Here is a 19,839-nt window from a genome sequence, read left to right as displayed (position 1 = left end):
CATCAGGCTGCAAAAAGACCCTCAGGTAGCAAATAGAATCTGCTGCCCTTCATACCAGAAGTAAATGTTATTATTATAAGATAGTGTTGTACTGGACAGTGATGATCCAAGCTTACAAAGGGTACTTATTTACTGTACATTTTCATTTTAAACGTTGGAAAATAGATGTTTGAAAGAGTTGAAGGTAATATATAGCTTACATGACTCTAGATAAACTGAAACAAGTGCATTTTCTTACGATAAAATGTACAACATGACGGGTATCATCATCTGCACAAGCATAATTGCCTTTATATCTATTCGACTTAACAGAAACTTCCATTCAAACTTTTCATCTGAAAATGCTTGGTTTGTCTCCACCTGTACAACACGATTTTTGGATGGCATGATTTTTTCTTGAATGTATGATATCAGAATCTTTTTGCTACCTGATGATAGACAACCTCCCTAAGAACCTAAGTACCAAAACACATTGAATTAAAAGGATGTCTTGTAGTTATTTAAGATGAAAATTAATATAAGTGTCCTGTTCAACACAGGGAGAATCGCCCAATGTGCATTCAAACAGCAGTATTGTATAGGTAAAGTGTGTGTGTCTGTATATGTATTGATAGAGCTGAGTTACAGACTGCATTGCTCAATTTAAGGCCGAGTTAAATGAAGCTCCAAAAATTGTTTATAATCATAACGGGAACATATCTGGCTCACACCAGTATCACACAGTATGACAAATAAAAAAGACTTCATATATGTTTGATATCATTTTCGTCATAGTATTCTTAATTTGAAGTTGCTGCTTACGTAGATCTATTTTTGATAAAAATTCCTTCAGTAATAACAGATTTGAACATGGATTAGAGTATTTGAAATTGATTCAACTTTTGTTCGATTGTGATAAAACTTCAACACAAAGTTACTGGTAGTTAAGATGATATGGATAGTTTGATACAACTTTAAGGTAAAAGGTTACAGTACAGTGGGTTAACCGGCAAGGTAAACACGACTACTTAGATGATCAGTAGTGTTTCCCACGCCTCTTAGAGACATACGATGCTGATGAATGTACTATGCAGTGAAGCCGGTCATATAAGATAACTAAACGGGGATAACTAAAACTTTAAATGCCATGTATATCAACATGAAACTAGAAATTCGCACTTGCTTGAATTCAGCATGAAGCCCCTATTGTTTCATCATCATCAGCGCCATCTACTTATCTACATGGGTGTCAGACGAACTACGTGATGTGAAAATTTACACTTTTCAATCACTTATATTTCAGTAATCCATCACTCATTACAGCTAAGATCTCTCAAGAATGATTATTATGTATTTCTGTAACATAATCTATCGTTAAAAACACAACTATCGTGGGCTACACTTGATCTTTAACCGGCAAGTATTTTTTGGCCTGTGAGTGATTTTGGACCTTACAAGGGGAAAACTGATAACTCAGTAGATATGAGGGATAACCCCATATTGCATGTATTTTATAAAAGCTCTTTTCATAAGCTTTCGAATGGTACCTAGTTTGCGAACTTTTGGGGTTACCTTTAGGGTCCGACCCCAAGGTCGCAGATCCCAAGGTCATTCAGATTTTAGGGCCATCCATAATCAAGCACTGTCATCAAATTCATCCCAATGCAAATTATCATCAGAATCTTTCATTAGTATGTCCAAAATATCAGCCAAACTCACTAGAGAACGTATTTAATGCATTGGCCATTACTACTAACGATCTTTTCAACTTCGGAAATCTGACCCATGTGACACGTGATTTCTACGCCCCCTACTACATGTATGATACATCACTTTCCTGCTTTGTTAGACATTGTAGGCTGTCTGGTGTCGCCATCTGCTCACAGGAAAATGAGTAAGAATGCTTCACTGAAATGAATACTTGACTATCCTATTCACTATAGCTGGTCTATTCAAATCGGTCGCTAGTGACCGATTGCCGGTTAAAGGGTTAACTACATTTTAAGCCACAGATATGACTATATTTCATGTTCACACATATCTCTGAATAAAGTAGGATCCAAATCAACTGACAGAGATATTAGGGAAATACCTGTTTAAACCACTGGAGCTCTTGATTGTACCTTGGGTTCACAGATACTGCCATGTCTGACAGATTATAGGTCTAGGCCTTCAATAGTCCATATTCTTAAATGGAGCAGTCTGTCCTTAGATTTCTGGCAACCTCTCGTAGCCGTTAATTTTCAAAGGATCCCCTACTGCATGTAGGCCTAGTGGCATTTTCCATATTGAGCTATGTCTATTTTTTAACCACAATGAACTGCATGATTGTATAATTATAGCTCATGACACACATTATCATTGTGGCAAGATTCAAGGTCAACGATTTCCGTATCTTTACAGGGGGCATGACTTGAAATTGTCTGATTTTCAACCATTTCACCAAGTACGCGTGTCTCCGGCCCCCTAGTATTTCAATATTTTTTCCCTTTTCAGAGATGAGAAACTGTGTGACATCAAGAATTCTTGTCATCATGAGAAGCATAATCGCTCTGACATTCCTTGGAATCATATCAAGCGTTCTGTCATTTAGTCTAGATTTATTTGGACCATCATCACCCTCTCTAAAGATAATTAGAAGGAATGCTTTAGGAAATATACTTACTGGTATGTAAAATGTGTATTCAAGTTATTTGACTGCGCGTATGACCATTGTGGATGCATACCCATGATAAAGCTAGCACCTGTCATCAGGTGATGATAGATACTAGCGTGGATGATGACAACACAACCTGATTTAACATCTCTGTTATCACCTGTGACTATGAAATATGCGTAAAGTAAGATCCTCTTGATGCCAGTGAATGTCCTGAAAACTGATATATCTGAAAACTGATATACAATTTAGATAGTTTGCTCAATTTCCATCTGCCAAATACCAAATATCATGGATGAATCCTTCACCATCATCAATCTCTGAAGATATATAAACAGTTAGTGGATCATTCAGTCAAGAATCAATCTATGTCAAAACTGTATATAATTATAATGAAATAAAACTGATGTTGCAACTAATACATTATTAAGGTAAATTTTTTTCAGAACAACCGTTCCCAAAGCCTACCTGCCAAGGAGCACACTTAGTTATAAACTTCCAGTCCACATGCCTCAAAGTTAGATATTGATGAATCTCTGAAAATTTTTCGGTAGTAGCACTCGTTACAATTTCAATTCGGATTGCTTGTGTCATTGCACAAGTAAATGAACATATCCAGCACTCTTTACCACTATTCACACAGATCCATAATGATAAACGTTGTTCGTATAAATTAAGGCAGGTAACTCTCTACAAACTGCTTGCAGTTTGTGGATATGGGGTAATCCCGCGCAGGGTCAAACGCTTCCCGCAGCGATGATCTTGACCCCCGCCCTGCCCCACCATCTCTGCGCTACATTAAGTCGATGTTGGACTCGGTCTGATTCGGTGACCTTGACCCCTCTGGGTCCTATCAGGAGTCCGCCACTGCTGGATCTGACAGTGAGCTTCGAGCTCAGGTTGTGCCTCTGGTCAATACTTCTATTCAGATGATTTTAATATTGAACACCGCTGTTAGCGGCGCTAGTGTTTGGTTCCAAGTGTTTTATTTTTTTGAGATGTTTAAAACAATATGTTGAATTGGTTTCGTAGTGCTTTTTGACGATTTTATCGGAGAAATCTAATCCATCACATGATGAGAATCTACGCAACACGTATACTCGCTTGCCGCTGCTTCGTGATAAAATCTCAACATCTACAGTTTTACAGTCATAATTCTGTTATTTTCTCGTTTTATTGGTATCATTTATCGTTCTTACTTATATGGATAACTCCTTTATATCTTCAAGATTATAATGGTAGGTAGTTTCCAAAAATATCTGATAATAATGACCGTATAGTGCTGCCATCTGTAGGCCTGTAACAGGGATTGTTATTGCATTGCTGATTTATCTTAAAGTAATTTTTTTAGGAATCAAAGGCATATAACAGTACATTCATGTACTGAAAAATTATAAAATACTTCAATCATCAGTGCCTGGTGGCTCTTTATGGTTTATAGGCCTAGTTTGTTAGTTTCGTTAAATTTTACTCAAACTGTTGATTTCGAACGATTTTCTTCTCATTTCGCCTTTGCCCTAGGTGACCCAAAACTAGCGCTCATAGAAACATTAAAACATTAAAATCATCTGAACAAGTATTCCAGCAGAGTGGTGCATTTCAGTAAATATTCTAAGTTACTAGATTCTCTTGGAGGACATTTCTATGTGAAAGTAAACACTCTTAAGTGTCAGAAATCACAAAAGATTTCAAGGTCCTCTGATTGTATCATCAAATTTTTTTCCTTTTGTAAATTCATATTTTCCTAACTTAAAAAAATCCTCTTTTGGATCCTCCCTTGTCAACTCATTTATAAAGGATGCGAAAGCAATTTTACTGAATTCCCCCAGCAGAATACAAAGCCTAATAAGCTATTTTGCCCTTGTGGCCTGCATTTTGACACTGTTTTCTCCCAAATATGACATGGCCATCACAAAATAAAGCAGTCGGGATGTCCCACAAGTCACATTTAACATTGATTTTTTCCTCTATTTTGCGAATTGCTCTTAATTGTTGAAATTCAAAACAAATGCTATATTGTATATAGGATGGTGAAACTTAAAAAGCTCTAAAGCCGGGCGTAGGTCGACCTTGCGACGCGATCGTCGCGTTGCGTCACAAGTGGCCGCGCAAGTCGGTTGCGATGCGGTTGTCAGCGACTGTGTGCGATTAGTTGCTGCCATACGCAACAGCACGCAGGTCGGTTGCGACGGTCGCGTCGCGTTGCAGAAAGTAGAACATGTGCGACTCATTGCGACTGGCGTCGCTGGCAGTTGCTGGTAGCATAGGTCGGTGAGTCGTTGCGACGCGATCGTCGCTTGCGGTCGTAGTGAGTCGCGTCGCAAGCCGTCGCAAGGCCGACCTATGCCCGCCTTAAGCAAGTTCATACAATCATTCAGTAAACAGAGGGGAGAATGAGTCCCATCAGTCTTATTTTGATAGAATTAGCAACATTTTCATTTAGAATTGGCATTGTTGACAAACTTGAGGCTATGTCCTCGAGAGGTAAGCAGAGAGAGATAGAGAACGAATGACCGAACGCCTACGTGGTTTTCTGTTAATGTGACACATACTATAGAATTCTATTCCGTATTTACAGAGGAATGCACTGATACAGTTGAATAGTTACAGTTACAGTTAAAGGCTCAGTACAGTCTAATAGTTCACGCAGTTCGACAATTGTGTGAAGTTCTACAATTTGATATAACAATATAATACACTATAACTGATAATCTTATTCACGACATACTCCGGCCCCCAATTAATCACTTAGTTAATGATTTAATTAAGTGTAAGGCTTTAAGAGCTGCGGCACGCCGAGGTAACGCACGAACACTAAGAATGGATACAGATTTACACGATTTATTCTCCTCGGGAGAATTGACTTCTAGATAATACAATTTATTTATAGGTCTACTTGTTCGACCTTTAACTGTCCTTAGAGCAACAGAACGAACTATGTTGTCGTTCCCTCGGTTTAATTTTTCTACGACTGCCAATTTCCAGTTGATTCTCGGCATATCGTCGTGAATCAGAACGACGTCTCCAACGCGGATTTTCTCTTGTTGACTTCCGGCAGACGACTTATGATGACGTTCTCGAAGTGCGACAAGATATTCATCCCGCCATCTTTGCCAAAACTGCGACAAAACATGCGATAATCGTTGAAGTCGTTTATGCATTTCGGATGCGCCGTATGTTGGATCGCTGATGGTAGTTTCGTCAACGATGGATTGAGGCATCTGCGTTAGTCGACGTCCGTGCATGAGATGAGACGGTGTTAAAGGTCTGCAATCTGCAATCTGCAGTCTGGATCTGCAAGCGAACTTGAAACAAAGGTCAATGGGCGATCATTGATGACACTTTCGCACTCAATACTAATGTTTGTAATTCATCAAATGTTAATTTCGATTTGCCGAGAGATTTTTTGAGACACGATTTGACGACACCGACCAACCGCTCATAAAACCCTCCAAACCATGGAGCTTTTTTAGGGATAAACCTCCATTCTATACCTTTGGAAGTCATGAAATTTCTCACTTGTGCCGACGCAAACAAATCTCTCAGCATTTCTGACGCACATACAAAGGATGCCGCATTATCAGAAATAGCCACTCGCGGTATAGAGCGTCTAGCAATAAAACTTCTGAAAGCTAGGAGAAAAGTATCAGTTTTCATATCATTTACGAGTTCTAAATGCACAGCTCTGGTAATCGCACTCGTAATTAATAGAATGTAAACTTTCGAGTCACCGCGTCCACTTATAACATATAATGCACCGGTATAGTCGATACCACAGACAGAAAAGGGCGGTGCTTCTTTCACTCTAACCGACTGTAATGGTGCTGAACTCGGTAACTTAAACGGTAAACCCGACAGTAATTTACACGTAATACAGGATCGCAATGCAGACAGAACTCTTTGACGTATTGCCGGTATCCAGTATCTCTGCCTGATGTACGTTACAGTATCATTAACTCCCTGATGCATGACTTTGCTACAGTGCACATACAGGATGAAAAGCTTAGTATAACGATGAAACTTAGGCAAAAGGATAGGGAACTTCGCGCTATCTGGGATGTCTGCATTATCCAGCCTCCCACGACAGCGTAACATGCCATCCGAACCAACAAATAGACGGAGATGTTGAATTATACTAGGCTCTCGCTTTTTCAACAACAAAGCACTGAACACATCGCGATAATACTCTTTCTGAATCGAACTTACCCATAGGCGCTCAGCTTCCTCCAGCTCAGATACTGTGATAGAGTCATTCACGACGTCACGGCCTTTACACTTGTCAACACATCGCTTAACGAGTGCTGTGACTCTTAGCAACTTTGTAAGAGAACTATAACGATTTACATCAATTATGTTATGAACGCCAGGTAAATTACAAGATAACGTATATACAGACGAAGATGAATCACTGCTCATATCAGTACTCTCAGTACTAGCAACAGAAAGATTACAAATATGGGTTTCTGGCCAAGCGGGTGTGGCCAACCACTGTGGGCCATACCACCAAAGTTGAGAACACACTAATTGTCTAGAACTCAAACCACGAGTAAGTAAGTCAGCCGGATTATGTTCTGATTTAACATAACGCCACATAGATGCATCAGACAGTTTCAGAATTTCAGAAATGCGATTTCCGACAAAAATCGGAGATGATTTAGCTGATTTAATCCAATTCAACACAACCTGGCTGTCTGACCAAAGACAAATTTCAACTAACTCTAGATTGAGAGATTTTTTCACATAAACAGCAAGTCGTGAGGCCAACAATGCTGCAAGTAATTCCATTTCAGGTATAGACCGTTTTTTGATTGGACTCACTCAACTTTTAGCCATTACAAATTACGTGTTTTCTCCACAACAGAGATATGCTACAGACCCGTAAGCCTTGTCGCTCGTATCTGCAAACACACAAAGCTGACAAACATTATCAACAATGCAATCAACATCAAAATAGTGGCGGTGTAAATAAATCTCATTTACAGATTCTTGTAAATTGGCTAAGATTGAAAACCATTCATCTCTCAAATCAGCGGGTAACGGTTCATCCAATCATATTTTCGAATCCAAAGTTTTTGTATGAGCATTTTAGCTTTGATAGACACACGGGAAATGATACCTAACGGATCAAATACTTTAGCGGTATCCTTCACAACTTCACGTTTAGTAATTAAACAGTTATCAGAACTACTCACGAAATCCGCTAACTTGAGGGAATCATCATTACATTTCCATTTCAGACCTAATGCTTTGACTTCTTGCTTTTCACTGCAAACATTTTCGGTCTTACATTTTCGATTTAATTCTGGCGAATTCGATGACCACTCCCGCAGGTTAAAACCTGCTCTAGAAAGTAATGATCGGGAGCAAATGTAGTAATTCAACAAACCATCAATATCACACCCACTGAACACATTATCAACGTAAATATTTTCGGATAAATCTTTAGCGACATCATCCTGAAATTGATTCAAATGAAATTTCAAGGTTGCATTGAGCATGAACGGTGAACTCTTCGCACCGAACAACACCACTCTAAAACGATAGGCTTCCAACGGACCCTCTGCATCGGAAGGATCTTTGAGCCTCAGGAATCTGACAAAATCTCTGTCTTCTTCCGGCAGAACTATCTGAAGGAACGCCTTCTCGATGTTTGAAGAAAAGGCATATCGATGCAACCTGAAACGTAGTAGGATAGCAACCAAATCATTCAAAAGAATAGGACCTTTTAACAAACAATCATTCAAACTTACTTCTGCACTACAATTATATACAATCTGTATAGGAGTAGTAGAAGAATCCCTGAATACTGGGTGGTGCGGGATGTAATGACAGTTTCAGCTACAGTTTAGTGTGAAAAAAGTGAAATTATGAAACACATGGAAAAAAGATCTTATACTGCCTAATGCGAGGGAAGTCACAATTTATATTACAAATAAAACATGAATTTGAACTGTTATACTAGAAGTTCGAATTATTAGTAACATTTGTATGTCAAAATATCTTTGTGGTATTTATTAACTGCCAGTTTGTGGGAGGATATACTTATGAAATTTCTATATTCATATGAATGACTCAATATTGAAATTACATGTTAGGCCTATGTAAAACAAATGGATTAGTTTTAATAGATGTTAGTGTTAGGCCCATATTGCATTAATTGTGATATCTTTGAGTGATTAGAAATGTTATTTGGCTTTAATAATTTATCATACTTAGTCACACTGCTTTTGGCCATCTCATCAAATATTTAAAGAAGCCAGTTATATCATATTATCAGTTGTATCATACTACCATACAAAAGCTTCAGATATCCCCATGATTTGTTGCAAGTATTGAGTCCCTGAACCAACAATTGAGATCATTCACAGGGACACAGCCACGGGTGCGACAACTGTGACATTTGTCGCACCGATAATTGAAAAACCCATTAACCTAAAAGGTCATAATAAACATTATTCTGTGTTTATATTGGGGGGATATCAAGTAGTTTGTTGCAACAGTATTTTTTTCGAATGCACCTTAACCGTTGGTAAAGCACTTGAGATTTCTGTGTAGGTCACATCCAACCAATGATTCCAGCGAGTTTTGTTTATGGTGTTTACAGTATCTGGACCATGCACCTGATCTCATAGTATCAAAGTTGCCGAATTCAGAAAAATCTTTTATATATCTTCAGTATGATTTAAAAACGTAGAATTTTTCTAGTAACATTCCATTGATTCTGTAGGTGTTTTCTTTATGAAAAATGGACCAAAATAAAGGGTTTCACTGAAAAATCTGCTCCAGTGCTGAGAGATGAAAACCGAGAAAATCGGCAGAATATTTCCTCTGATTGAAATGCAAAAGCTAACAATTAGATCATAAGTTCTAAACTTTCTTAATCAATAAGTGGTCAGGGGCAGATCCAGACAACTAGTATCGAGGGGTACTCAAGTTCGTGACTTGTGACTTTTGACTTGTATAAACATGAATGTTTCATTCCTGGCAAATACTCTGGAAGTTACTAAAATGGTCAATTTGAATAATCGAAAATGAGAACTTCCCTTTTTGATGGGTTTCGTTGTGAGACGAACTCATCGTCATGTCTGTCTGTCTGTCTGTGGATGTTTCTTTATGGCAGGATTTAAGTGTTTGTATGGAACGATTTTTCTGTAAATTGGCACATATATTCTATACTTGGTGTAGATGGTGCAGCTTGGTTTATATTTGATTCTGATGTTTATAAGTGCTCAAATTTGGTTATAAGATAACCAACGCTACTCGTTAGTTCAAGGTGCTGTAGCGCATTACTAGAACGATGCTCAATACACTCGCTGTGTGCGTGTAACACTGAACACTTTTGTACATGGAGATATTGCTCGTACAGCGTCCACGCAGAGCTAGTCTAACGCTTCGTGTGCGATATTCAGCGCTTATGCCGAGAGACTCTGCTCTGTACACTACGCAGTGAGAACTTTTGGAATTCGGAGAAGCCGGATCATTCTTTGCAGTTTCAGATGGTTGCTACTCTTTAGGTAAAAACCAGCATGAATTAATTGGCCAGCTGGGATTTCCGTCCCGATTATACCACTCGAATTTACAGAGGACGCGAGCTCCAATTACAGTCACAAGAAATATTGATGACTCGGTCGAAGTTCAATTACATATTCCACAAAACAAACTAGGCATTTTGATGAATAGAGTTTATTTTGTTTGAAAAAAAAACATCATTTAAATACCGAAATAATATTAGTGCACCACGGCAGGTAGCGTGCATCCACTATTTTCCGCAGTGATAACACTCCCCAGATCCATGTTTTGATCAACGCTGAGAACTCATCTTGTGAATATTGTTTTCCTGTTTCACTTGGTCAATAAGACTAGCTATAGGCTCTCGGGGTACAGCTAGCAGTTGGCCTTAAGTCTGTGGAAAGCTTCAAAACGCTCGTGTTGAATCATGGACATGAAGCTTGTACCCCATGGTCTGCATGGTCATTGGCGTATGCCATGGGTTCTTGGCGATTGGGCCGAGAGCAGACTGTATCCAGTGGCCATCTTAAGTATACTTACTGACGTTTTACCTTGATAGTATGTATTAATCATGCACCGCATCAACACAGTTATTTCCATTCACTTTTCAAGTTCTAAGTCAATACCGAAACCCAACATGGAAAGTATCTTTCTGGTTTGAATAAACATTTCCTTCCCTAGTTTGTGGCTAAATAGAGGATAGATTTTATGCCTCAAATGTGGTTAAAGATCAAATGTGCTTAAATTCATCTCAGAAAACCTATCTATCTACCCTTGGGTGGGGTAACATCTGGATCCGTCCATAGACCAAAGATAACCTTAGTGGCATTATATTATCTACAGAAAAAAAGTACTCAAATATGAGCTCTCATAAGCATCTCAGACGTTATAATTTCCAAATTTTCTCCTCACCCCTCTGCCCTAGGCCAACTTTCTGTGGTCACTCCCTTACAGGATCTGACCACAGCCTTGGTTACACCTGGAAAGTGGGCAGGCTCATAGGCTACAAGTCTTTAAAAGTATGGGGTAACTCTGCCCTATGGGGTAAGTTTCAGCCAGTTTACAGAGCTTTCACAAAGAAAATGCAAAAAAAATCACCCAGCAACCATTGTCACATGGTTGAAACAATTTGCGTGATTACAGTATCTCTATAACCTGAGATTCACTTCCCAAGATTGCTTAATTCAAACCTAGTCCAAAATATAGGTGGCAACAGTATCAGAATGATACATCGTAACCTGTCCCTCTTTATAGTGAACCATTTTTGTTTAGGCCCACAGGCGATCAATATCGAGAGGTTTACTGTATGTGAATATTCTGTAATCATATTGAAGTGCAAACTTATAGCTAGTGCCTGGTCTAGGATTTCGGTGAGTTTAAATGTCATTGGTTTTCTATGTTCAATTATTAGATTTTGCTTTGATTTTTATATTTTCAGTGATAATATGCGTCGTCATAAATGGCTTCACGTACTGGGTCACCGACTTGCTTGAGCAGTTACAAATCGAAACGAAACCGCACAAAGGCAGTAAAGTTGAAGTGACATTTGACGTTAGTTTTTATCTGATTGCTACAGCAGGCGCAATGTCTGTGATAGCAACAGCATGTAATTGTTTACGGCGTCACCCACGAGACATTGAACCCCATCTGCTTGATGATTATGATCATGATATCTGGGATCTATATGGCCAAGGTGCACCAGCGACTCAGATACCTGAACAATCATGTCTCCCACCACCCCCAGCATATACCCCATAAGTACAAACACTGATACAGATCATAACTGATATGTTGTGTCAATCGCAACCCCAAAGATTTTCTGTTTAAAGTTTGATAGCATGAAATAAAAATGGTTGCAACACATTGTTAACAGGTTTACTGGAGCCAGGTCATTTTCTTGTATCCTTTATAGTTTTGTTAATGAAGTTTCATCGAAATCAGCCATTCTGTTAATGCTGAAGTGGCACGGTTTTAGTACCCTCTGGTGGTCGTAACATGTACAAATTACGTAGGTCATTGTATGACTACAAAACTAGAAAACTCTTGATGGATTACATTGTATCAAATAAATACGACATTAGAACTGAAACTGAACCGACAACTGAAACTGGTTTGGAGACTAACTGATATACTACATTGTGTCAAATGACTGCAACATTTGTGCTTTAACAGAAAATGGTTGGGGTCTACTGCTGATGAACAGAGAATTGGTACCCACAAGTTGAATTATGGAAATACTCACCCTAATTATATAAAGGTGACGGTGTTGCTGTTGAATATCAACTGGATATACAGACTAAAGGCCCTACCCACGGAAAGAACTCATGTACTCTCACTTCAAATTTATTAGGGAGTTCTGTCACTTCACAGAAAACCCTATTAGTATTCTAGTGATCATTATTATTTATTTCCCTTTTCCACAAAAGGTTGCAATTTTACTTTTCCATACTATTTTTGGTAAAGGGACATAACCTTTCTTGGTTCATGGCTTCGTGCTATATTATCTTTGAGATCACTTCGATCTACAAATACAATGTATGAATGTTATAAAAGTACTGTTGAGTTGTAAACATCATGACTAAGTCCAGTGAATTGACATTATTTTCTACGTCGTCATTCCATGTTCTTGTTGCTATACTATAATCAATTCATGTGTAAGGAGAATATTTCGCATGATATTTGTTTTTCTTAATACAATTTTGATTTAGATTTATTTATATCATGAGGAATAGTATTAACACCATCAATTTTATCTTGCATTTATATTATGACAAAATTACTAATAAGTAAATTTATAAGCAATGAATATTACAATAATTGTTCCACCTAAAATTCAAATTATTTCATATTTTGTTGGTTTACCTTTGTCAGCGATATGATGTTGGCATTGAGCCAATTCATGTAAAATCGCGGTAAGTTTTTGGTTTAACTTTGTCAGCGATATGAAGTTGGCATTGAGCCAATTCATGTAAAATCGCGGTACTTGTGAGCATTTGTTTCATTGGTTCTCGGCTTAAACGACGTATAATTGATGCGATTGAAGACATGGCGAACCTCCGTCGATGACATGGTCAACATTGTTAAAATTCTACAAAAAACTGTTTTTGGCGGGAAAATTCTTAGCTCTTCGTATAAAATTGCAATGACCTCGATTGGAGGGCGTTGTCTCTACGAGCGAACGGGATTGGCTGTTTTTGGGATATACAGGGAATTCCGGCGCTACTAGAATAATTATGGGAAAGCCATAGAATGGGGAACGTTTCATTGGACTAGGTGCCGTATACGTGTGAATTTCAAATGACCATCGCTGGTGAGGATGAGTAATAGGGGTAATGGGCTTTCAGGCCAAAGGTCGAACGGTCGAGCCCATTAAAAAACAAAATATTAAAAGTAATTAAAAAACTATAATATATTTTCATAACCGCGTGCATTTTATATCAAAACTAAATATTTATTCTAAGATATCAATAATATAAAAAGCATATTGTATTAAATCAATTGGTCGCTCCACTTCGCTACCGCTCCGCTCCGCGACCAATTGATTTAATTACAATACACAAATTCAAATAATCAAATATATTCAAATGATAATAATTATTCTATTATTCAACTGAAATGCACGCGGTTATGAAAATATATTATAGTTTTTTAATTACTTTTAATATATGTTATTAATGAACTCGATCATTAAACCTTTAGCCTGAAAGCCCATTACCCCTATTACTCTTAAAATATTCATATATATATGAATAACATTTAAATTATTGAACTTCTAAAATCAATTTTAATAAAAAATATAGTATTAAAATGGAAGCAAATAAGTACTACTGCCCAACATGTAATATCGATATAGATAAATCCCAAAAAGCAAGACACAATAAAACTAGAACACATTTAGAGAATAAATTGAAACTAGAGTATAAAGATGATATATTAGAAAATAAATTAGAAGAATTAAAGGATGAAAAAGAAACATACAAATGTGATACATGTAATCAATCATTCAGTGATAAAAGATATTATAAAGAACATTTAAAATCTATAAGTCATATTAGAAATAAGAATAATGATATTTTAGGTGAAGATTATTTTGATAATGATAACGATAAGAAACAGAAGACAATTAAAAGCATAAAAAATAAATTAAACAATAAAAGACCATATATGGAAGATGTAAGAAATTATATTAATTCATTAGATAATAAAAAAGATATAGAGATAACCGAAGCATTTAAAAGTGATATTGGTCCAGCAGCTATCGAGTTTAAATTTCATAAAGGTAAAACATTAGAAGAAAATAAAAAACATTTAGAAAATATGAAAGAAATAATAAAAATAATTACAGATGTTGAATATCCTAAAATAAGTATATCTTCTAAAGTAAAGTTTATAAAATCTGAAGATAAACCAATATATAATATAAATTCTCATTCACAACATATTATTTCTAAACAACATATAGATGATAAATTAGATAAATGTTATAATGAAGTAAAAACTAAAATAGAAGAGAAATATTTTGAAGGATCTGGTTTAATATTTGATGAGATAATATTTATAACTTTACATGTTTATAACACAAAATATAATAAGTTAACTAAATCAAAACCAATTGATGAAAATAATTTATCATATTATAAAGAACCAGATATTGAAGCATCAAGTTATATTAAACTACCATTTAAAACTAATGCTGTAATAAATGTACAAAATGAAGATGATAAATGTTTTCTATGGGCTATAATAAGTTGTTTACATCCAGTTGAAGATTATAATAAACATACTTATAGATTAACTCATTATAAACCATTTGAAAATAATTATAAGATAGATAAGTATCCTGTTAGAATTAAAAACATCCAAAAAATAGAAAGAGATAATAATATAAAGATAAATGTATTTGATTTAATCAAATTACCAAATACAAAAGGAAATAATATTAAACATTATACATTAGAACCTTTATACCTATCAAAAGATTATGATTCAAATGATGTTATAGATATACTATATTATGAGAATCATTATATGTGGATTAAACAAATAGATTTATTTTTCAAATCAGAAAATGATCACCATAAAATATATCTATGTAGAAAATGTTTACATAGATTCAGTAATGAAAGTACATTATTAAATCATAAACAACTATGTGATAATCATGATTATTGTAAATTAGTTTTACCAAATGAAAAGGATAAAATATTAGAATTCAAAAAATATGATTACAAAAATAAAGTACCATTTGTAATATATGGAGATTTTGAATCATTAAATAAAGAATTAACAGATAAAGATAGAAAAGATATATATTATAAAAGAAAGAAATTAAATTCAGATGAACCACCAATAACAAATACTATTAAAAAGATTCATCAATCAGCTGCAGCTTTCGGGTTATATATTAAATCTAATTATCCAGAACTAATCGAAAGTGAATATTATAATTATAGAAATGAAAATGTTATCAATCATTTTTGTGACTTATTAATTGAATATGAAATAAGATTTAGTAAATTATTGAATACAAATAAAGAAATAATTATGACAGAAGAAGATAAAGAAGAATTTGAGTTTGCAGATAAATGTTATTATTGTGAAAAGATATTTAATTATAAAGATAAAAAAGTAAGAGACCATGATCATTTGAATGGAAAGTTTAGAGGCGCTGCACATGAGAATTGTAACTTACAAGCTAAGAAAATTAACTTTGTACCAGTTATATTTCATAACCTATCAGGATATGATGCACATTTATTCATCAAACAGTTATGTCATAAAATAGAAGAAATCAATAATGAAATAGAAATATTAAATTCAAATAGATCAAAAGATAAAATACCAACTTATAAATATAGAATGTTAGCTAAAACATCTGAGAATTATATATCTTTCCAATTTGGATGCTTAAGATTTATAGATTCATATAGATTTTTAAGTAGTTCATTAGATAACTTATCAAAATCATTAGTTGATGATGAATTAAAGATATTAAAAGAATATTACCCAAATAATGATGATTTTCAATTAATGAGATATAAAGGAGCAATTCCATATTCATTTTATAAATCACATAATGATTTTAAAATAACTGAATTATTAAAAGAACAATTTTATGATGAATTAAAAAATGAATATGTTAAAGATGAAGTATATAATAGAACATTGAATATTTGGAATCATTTCAAAATAGAAAATCATGGGCAATTAGTAGATTTATATTTAAAATCAGATGTATTATTATTAACCGATATATTCGAAAGGTTTAGAGATGTAAACCTAAAATATTTTAACATTGATCCTTGTCATTGTTATTCTAGCCCAGGATTAACATGGGATTGTGGATTAAAATTTACAGATATAAAAATGGATTTGTTAACAAATATAGATCAATTACTATTATTTGAAAAATCTATAAGAGGAGGAGTTTCAGGTGTATTGGGTGATAGATATTTCAATGTAAATGATAATCCTGGATATAAATTATTATACATAGATGCAAATAATCTTTATGGTTGGGCAATGATGGAACCACAACCTTATGGGATGTTTGAAATAACTGAAGTTTTACAAATTGATAAATTTGATTGGAAGAAAAGAATTCTAGATATTGCAGATGATTCAGATACTGGTTACTTCTTTGTTGTAGATTTAGAATACCCTGAAAATATTAAATTCAAATCTAGAAATCTAGCATATTGTCCCGAACATAAAACTGTTAAACATGAAGAATTATCAAATTATCAAAAAAGAATTAAACCCGATAATCATATTCATACTGAAAAGTTAATGGTAACTCAAGAAGATAAATATAATTACGTTGTGCATTATAGAATGTTGAAGTTTTATTTGAATCAAGGAATGATATTAAAAAAAGTACATAGATATATTTCATTCAGTCAATCTAAATGGTTAGAAAAATATATAGATTTTAATACTACACAGAGAACTAAATCTAAAACTGATTTTGATAAAGATTTTTTTAAGTTAATGAATAATGCATTCTATGGTAAGACTTGTGAAAATATTAGAAATAGAAATGATATCGAGTTAGTCAGTAATGGTAAAAGAATTAGGCATTTACAATCATATCCTAAGTTTATAGGTAACAGAATATTTGATGAAAATTTAGCAGCAGTTAAAATGAAAAGAACTTCAATGAAGTTCAATAAACCTATTTATGTTGGTGCTGCAGTTCTAGAAATTTCAAAATTCCTAATGTATAAATTTTATTATAATATACTACAACCTCATTTTGGAGAAAAACACATAGAAATTCTATACTTTGATACCGACAGTTTCATATTAAAGATAAAAACTGATAACATAACAGATGATTTAAAAACATTAAAACATCATTTTGATTTTAGTAACTATCCTAAAGATCATGAATTGTTTAGCAATGATAATAAAAAAGTTCCAGGGAAGTTTAAGGATGAATTAGGCGGTGAAGAAATGATAGAGTTCATTGGTATTAGATCTAAAATGTATTCATATAAAACTAAAGAACATGAAGCTAAAAAGTTAAAAGGAATAACCAAAAGCGTTGTTGAAAAGAATATTCATTTTAAAGATTACATCAATTGTATATTTAATGAAGAAGTTAGAAAACATAAGATGAAATGTTTAAGATCTGAAGATCATGAAATGTATATTGAAGAGATAGAGAAGATAAGTCTAAACCCATTTGATGATAAAAGATATATTTTAGATGATGGAATCCACACAGTCGCCTATGGTTGCAATTTAGATGAATATATAAAATTCAAAAGAGAAGAAACAAAAGAAAATGAGATTATGAAAAGGATTCTAGCGTGTTAATAAATTTCAATAAAAATTTGTATAATAAATGGAGAGTAAACAAGTACACAGCGAATTCTTAGATAGAATTAAAGATACCACAAATGTAAAATCTGTAGATTATAAATTTAAAAAACTAACTGAGTTAACAATTCACAAGAAATATTTAATTACTAACATTGAAACAATTACTAATAAATATGGAGATAAATTAGTAATTCATTTAGAATATGAAGGATTAAAAGGAAATACATATAAATTCAGAACATATTTACCAGATAGATTTCATAGATTATCAAGTGAAGATCTAGAAGAATTATGTTCTGGTGATTTCTATTTCGTATACAAAAGTAAGAATGAAAAAGGGCACCATGAAATAGATTTCGAATAAGAAAATATGTAAAATAAATGGTAGAATTAAAAGAATACAGAATATTTGTAGATTCTAGAAGGCTTACAAATTATAAATCTCATAATTTACTAGTTCAATTAGATAGAGAATTTAAGAATTGTGTAGATTTAAAATTAGTAAATATAAGTTTATGTAATTCTTTTTATAATATATCAGATAAAACTTTTGAACATAGAGGGTTTATGATTTATATGAGAAATAAAGATAAATGGTTTCATATATTTTTAAAACCAGGATTATATAATTTAGAATCATTAGCGCAGGAAATTAATAGAAGAGCTCGGTTGAAAATCGGGGGCACTTCTGTATTTGAAATTAAATTTAATAAAATTGATAGTACTAATAAAATAAGAATAAAGATATCTAATGAACAACATAAATTTATGGTAAACAAATCACTGGCTAAAATGTTAGGAATTAAACCGCTTACAGTTACTGGAAACGCAGAAGGCAGCTCAAATATAATACCTTTTACACACTTTTATATTTATTGCAATTTAATCGAGCCTACAAAAACTTTCGAAGCAACTAAAGAAACAATTTGTAGTTCTAGTATACTAAATATTTTACCACTAAAAAATGTTAAACAATTTGGAACTCAAATAAATTATAATTTAACAGAATGTGATTTTAAACCTTGCATTCCTAAATTTAATAATTTTAAATTAGAAATAAGAAATCATAATGGATACTTAATTGATTTGAATAACTTTCCTGTAATTTATGAATTAGTTATAAGATGTAAAGAGTAATTTTTTCACTATATAAATGAATATAACTGTTGGACCGAGTATATGTTTTGGATTTGATTTTAAACGTGAGAAAGAAATGCAATTTAATATTAATGATGTAATAACACATATCAAAAATATTGCATTTTCTAATGAAACAACATTTGAGTATGAAACAACAATAGATAAAGAAACTTTAAATGTAGAAAAGATTACTAATTTAATTAGAGAATCTTTAAGATTTTATGAATTAGATGAAGATTTTATCATAGATGATATTAAAAAAATAATAATTGAAATATATACAAATGAAACTAGTAATAAAATAAATGTTGAATTAATAATCACTAAGTTAACTAAATATTTTGATGATAGTAATTTTTTTGATAAATAAATGAGTGATAATAAGTGGATAATAACTGGATTATATAATGGTGCATTACTATCAGTTGGAACTGTTGGTTATTCAATGGTATTAAAAAAAGTATTCAAAATGGGAAGTGTTAATGTTGATAGATTTGATATAAATGATATTCTAAAATTAACATTAGCGGTTACTTTATCTAATTTAACAATTGATTATTTGGAAAAACAAAAATATATTCCTCCCATATAAATGCATAATTTTTTTTGCTAAATAAATGGCTTCTGCAATTATAACTATTATAGGATCGGCAATTGTTAACGCTTTAGCATTTACTGGTGGTGGTTATTTATTTAAACATATTGATAAAAATAGTTCATTAGGAGAA

The 19,839-nt window shown here is 33.6% G+C and overlaps 1 protein-coding gene across 2 annotated transcripts in view; it reads left to right on the top strand.

Annotated features, from left to right (window-relative positions):
* LOC141899260 (transmembrane protein 127-like) overlaps window positions 1-12,901 on the top strand; it is a 42,144-nt gene extending 29,243 nt beyond the window's left edge. Inside the window, exons 3-4 of one of the 2 annotated variants that reach the window (XM_074785447.1) lie at window positions 2,476-2,646; window positions 11,583-12,891. In XM_074785447.1, coding sequence (XP_074641548.1) covers window positions 2,476-2,646; window positions 11,583-11,902 — 491 coding nt within the window. In that variant the 3' untranslated portion in view covers window positions 11,903-12,891. Of the gene's footprint in view, window positions 1-2,475; window positions 2,647-11,582 lie in introns of both variants that reach the window. The other variant, XM_074785448.1, reaches the window with a different exon arrangement.
* Window positions 12,902-19,839: the final 6,938 nt, after the last annotated feature.

The sequence above is a fragment of the Tubulanus polymorphus genome, chromosome 2, assembly GCF_964204645.1.
Source record: "Tubulanus polymorphus chromosome 2, tnTubPoly1.2, whole genome shotgun sequence".
In the NCBI taxonomy this organism is placed as follows: Eukaryota; Metazoa; Nemertea; class Palaeonemertea; order Tubulaniformes; family Tubulanidae; genus Tubulanus; species Tubulanus polymorphus.
This window is presented reverse-complemented; position numbering and strand designations above follow the sequence as displayed.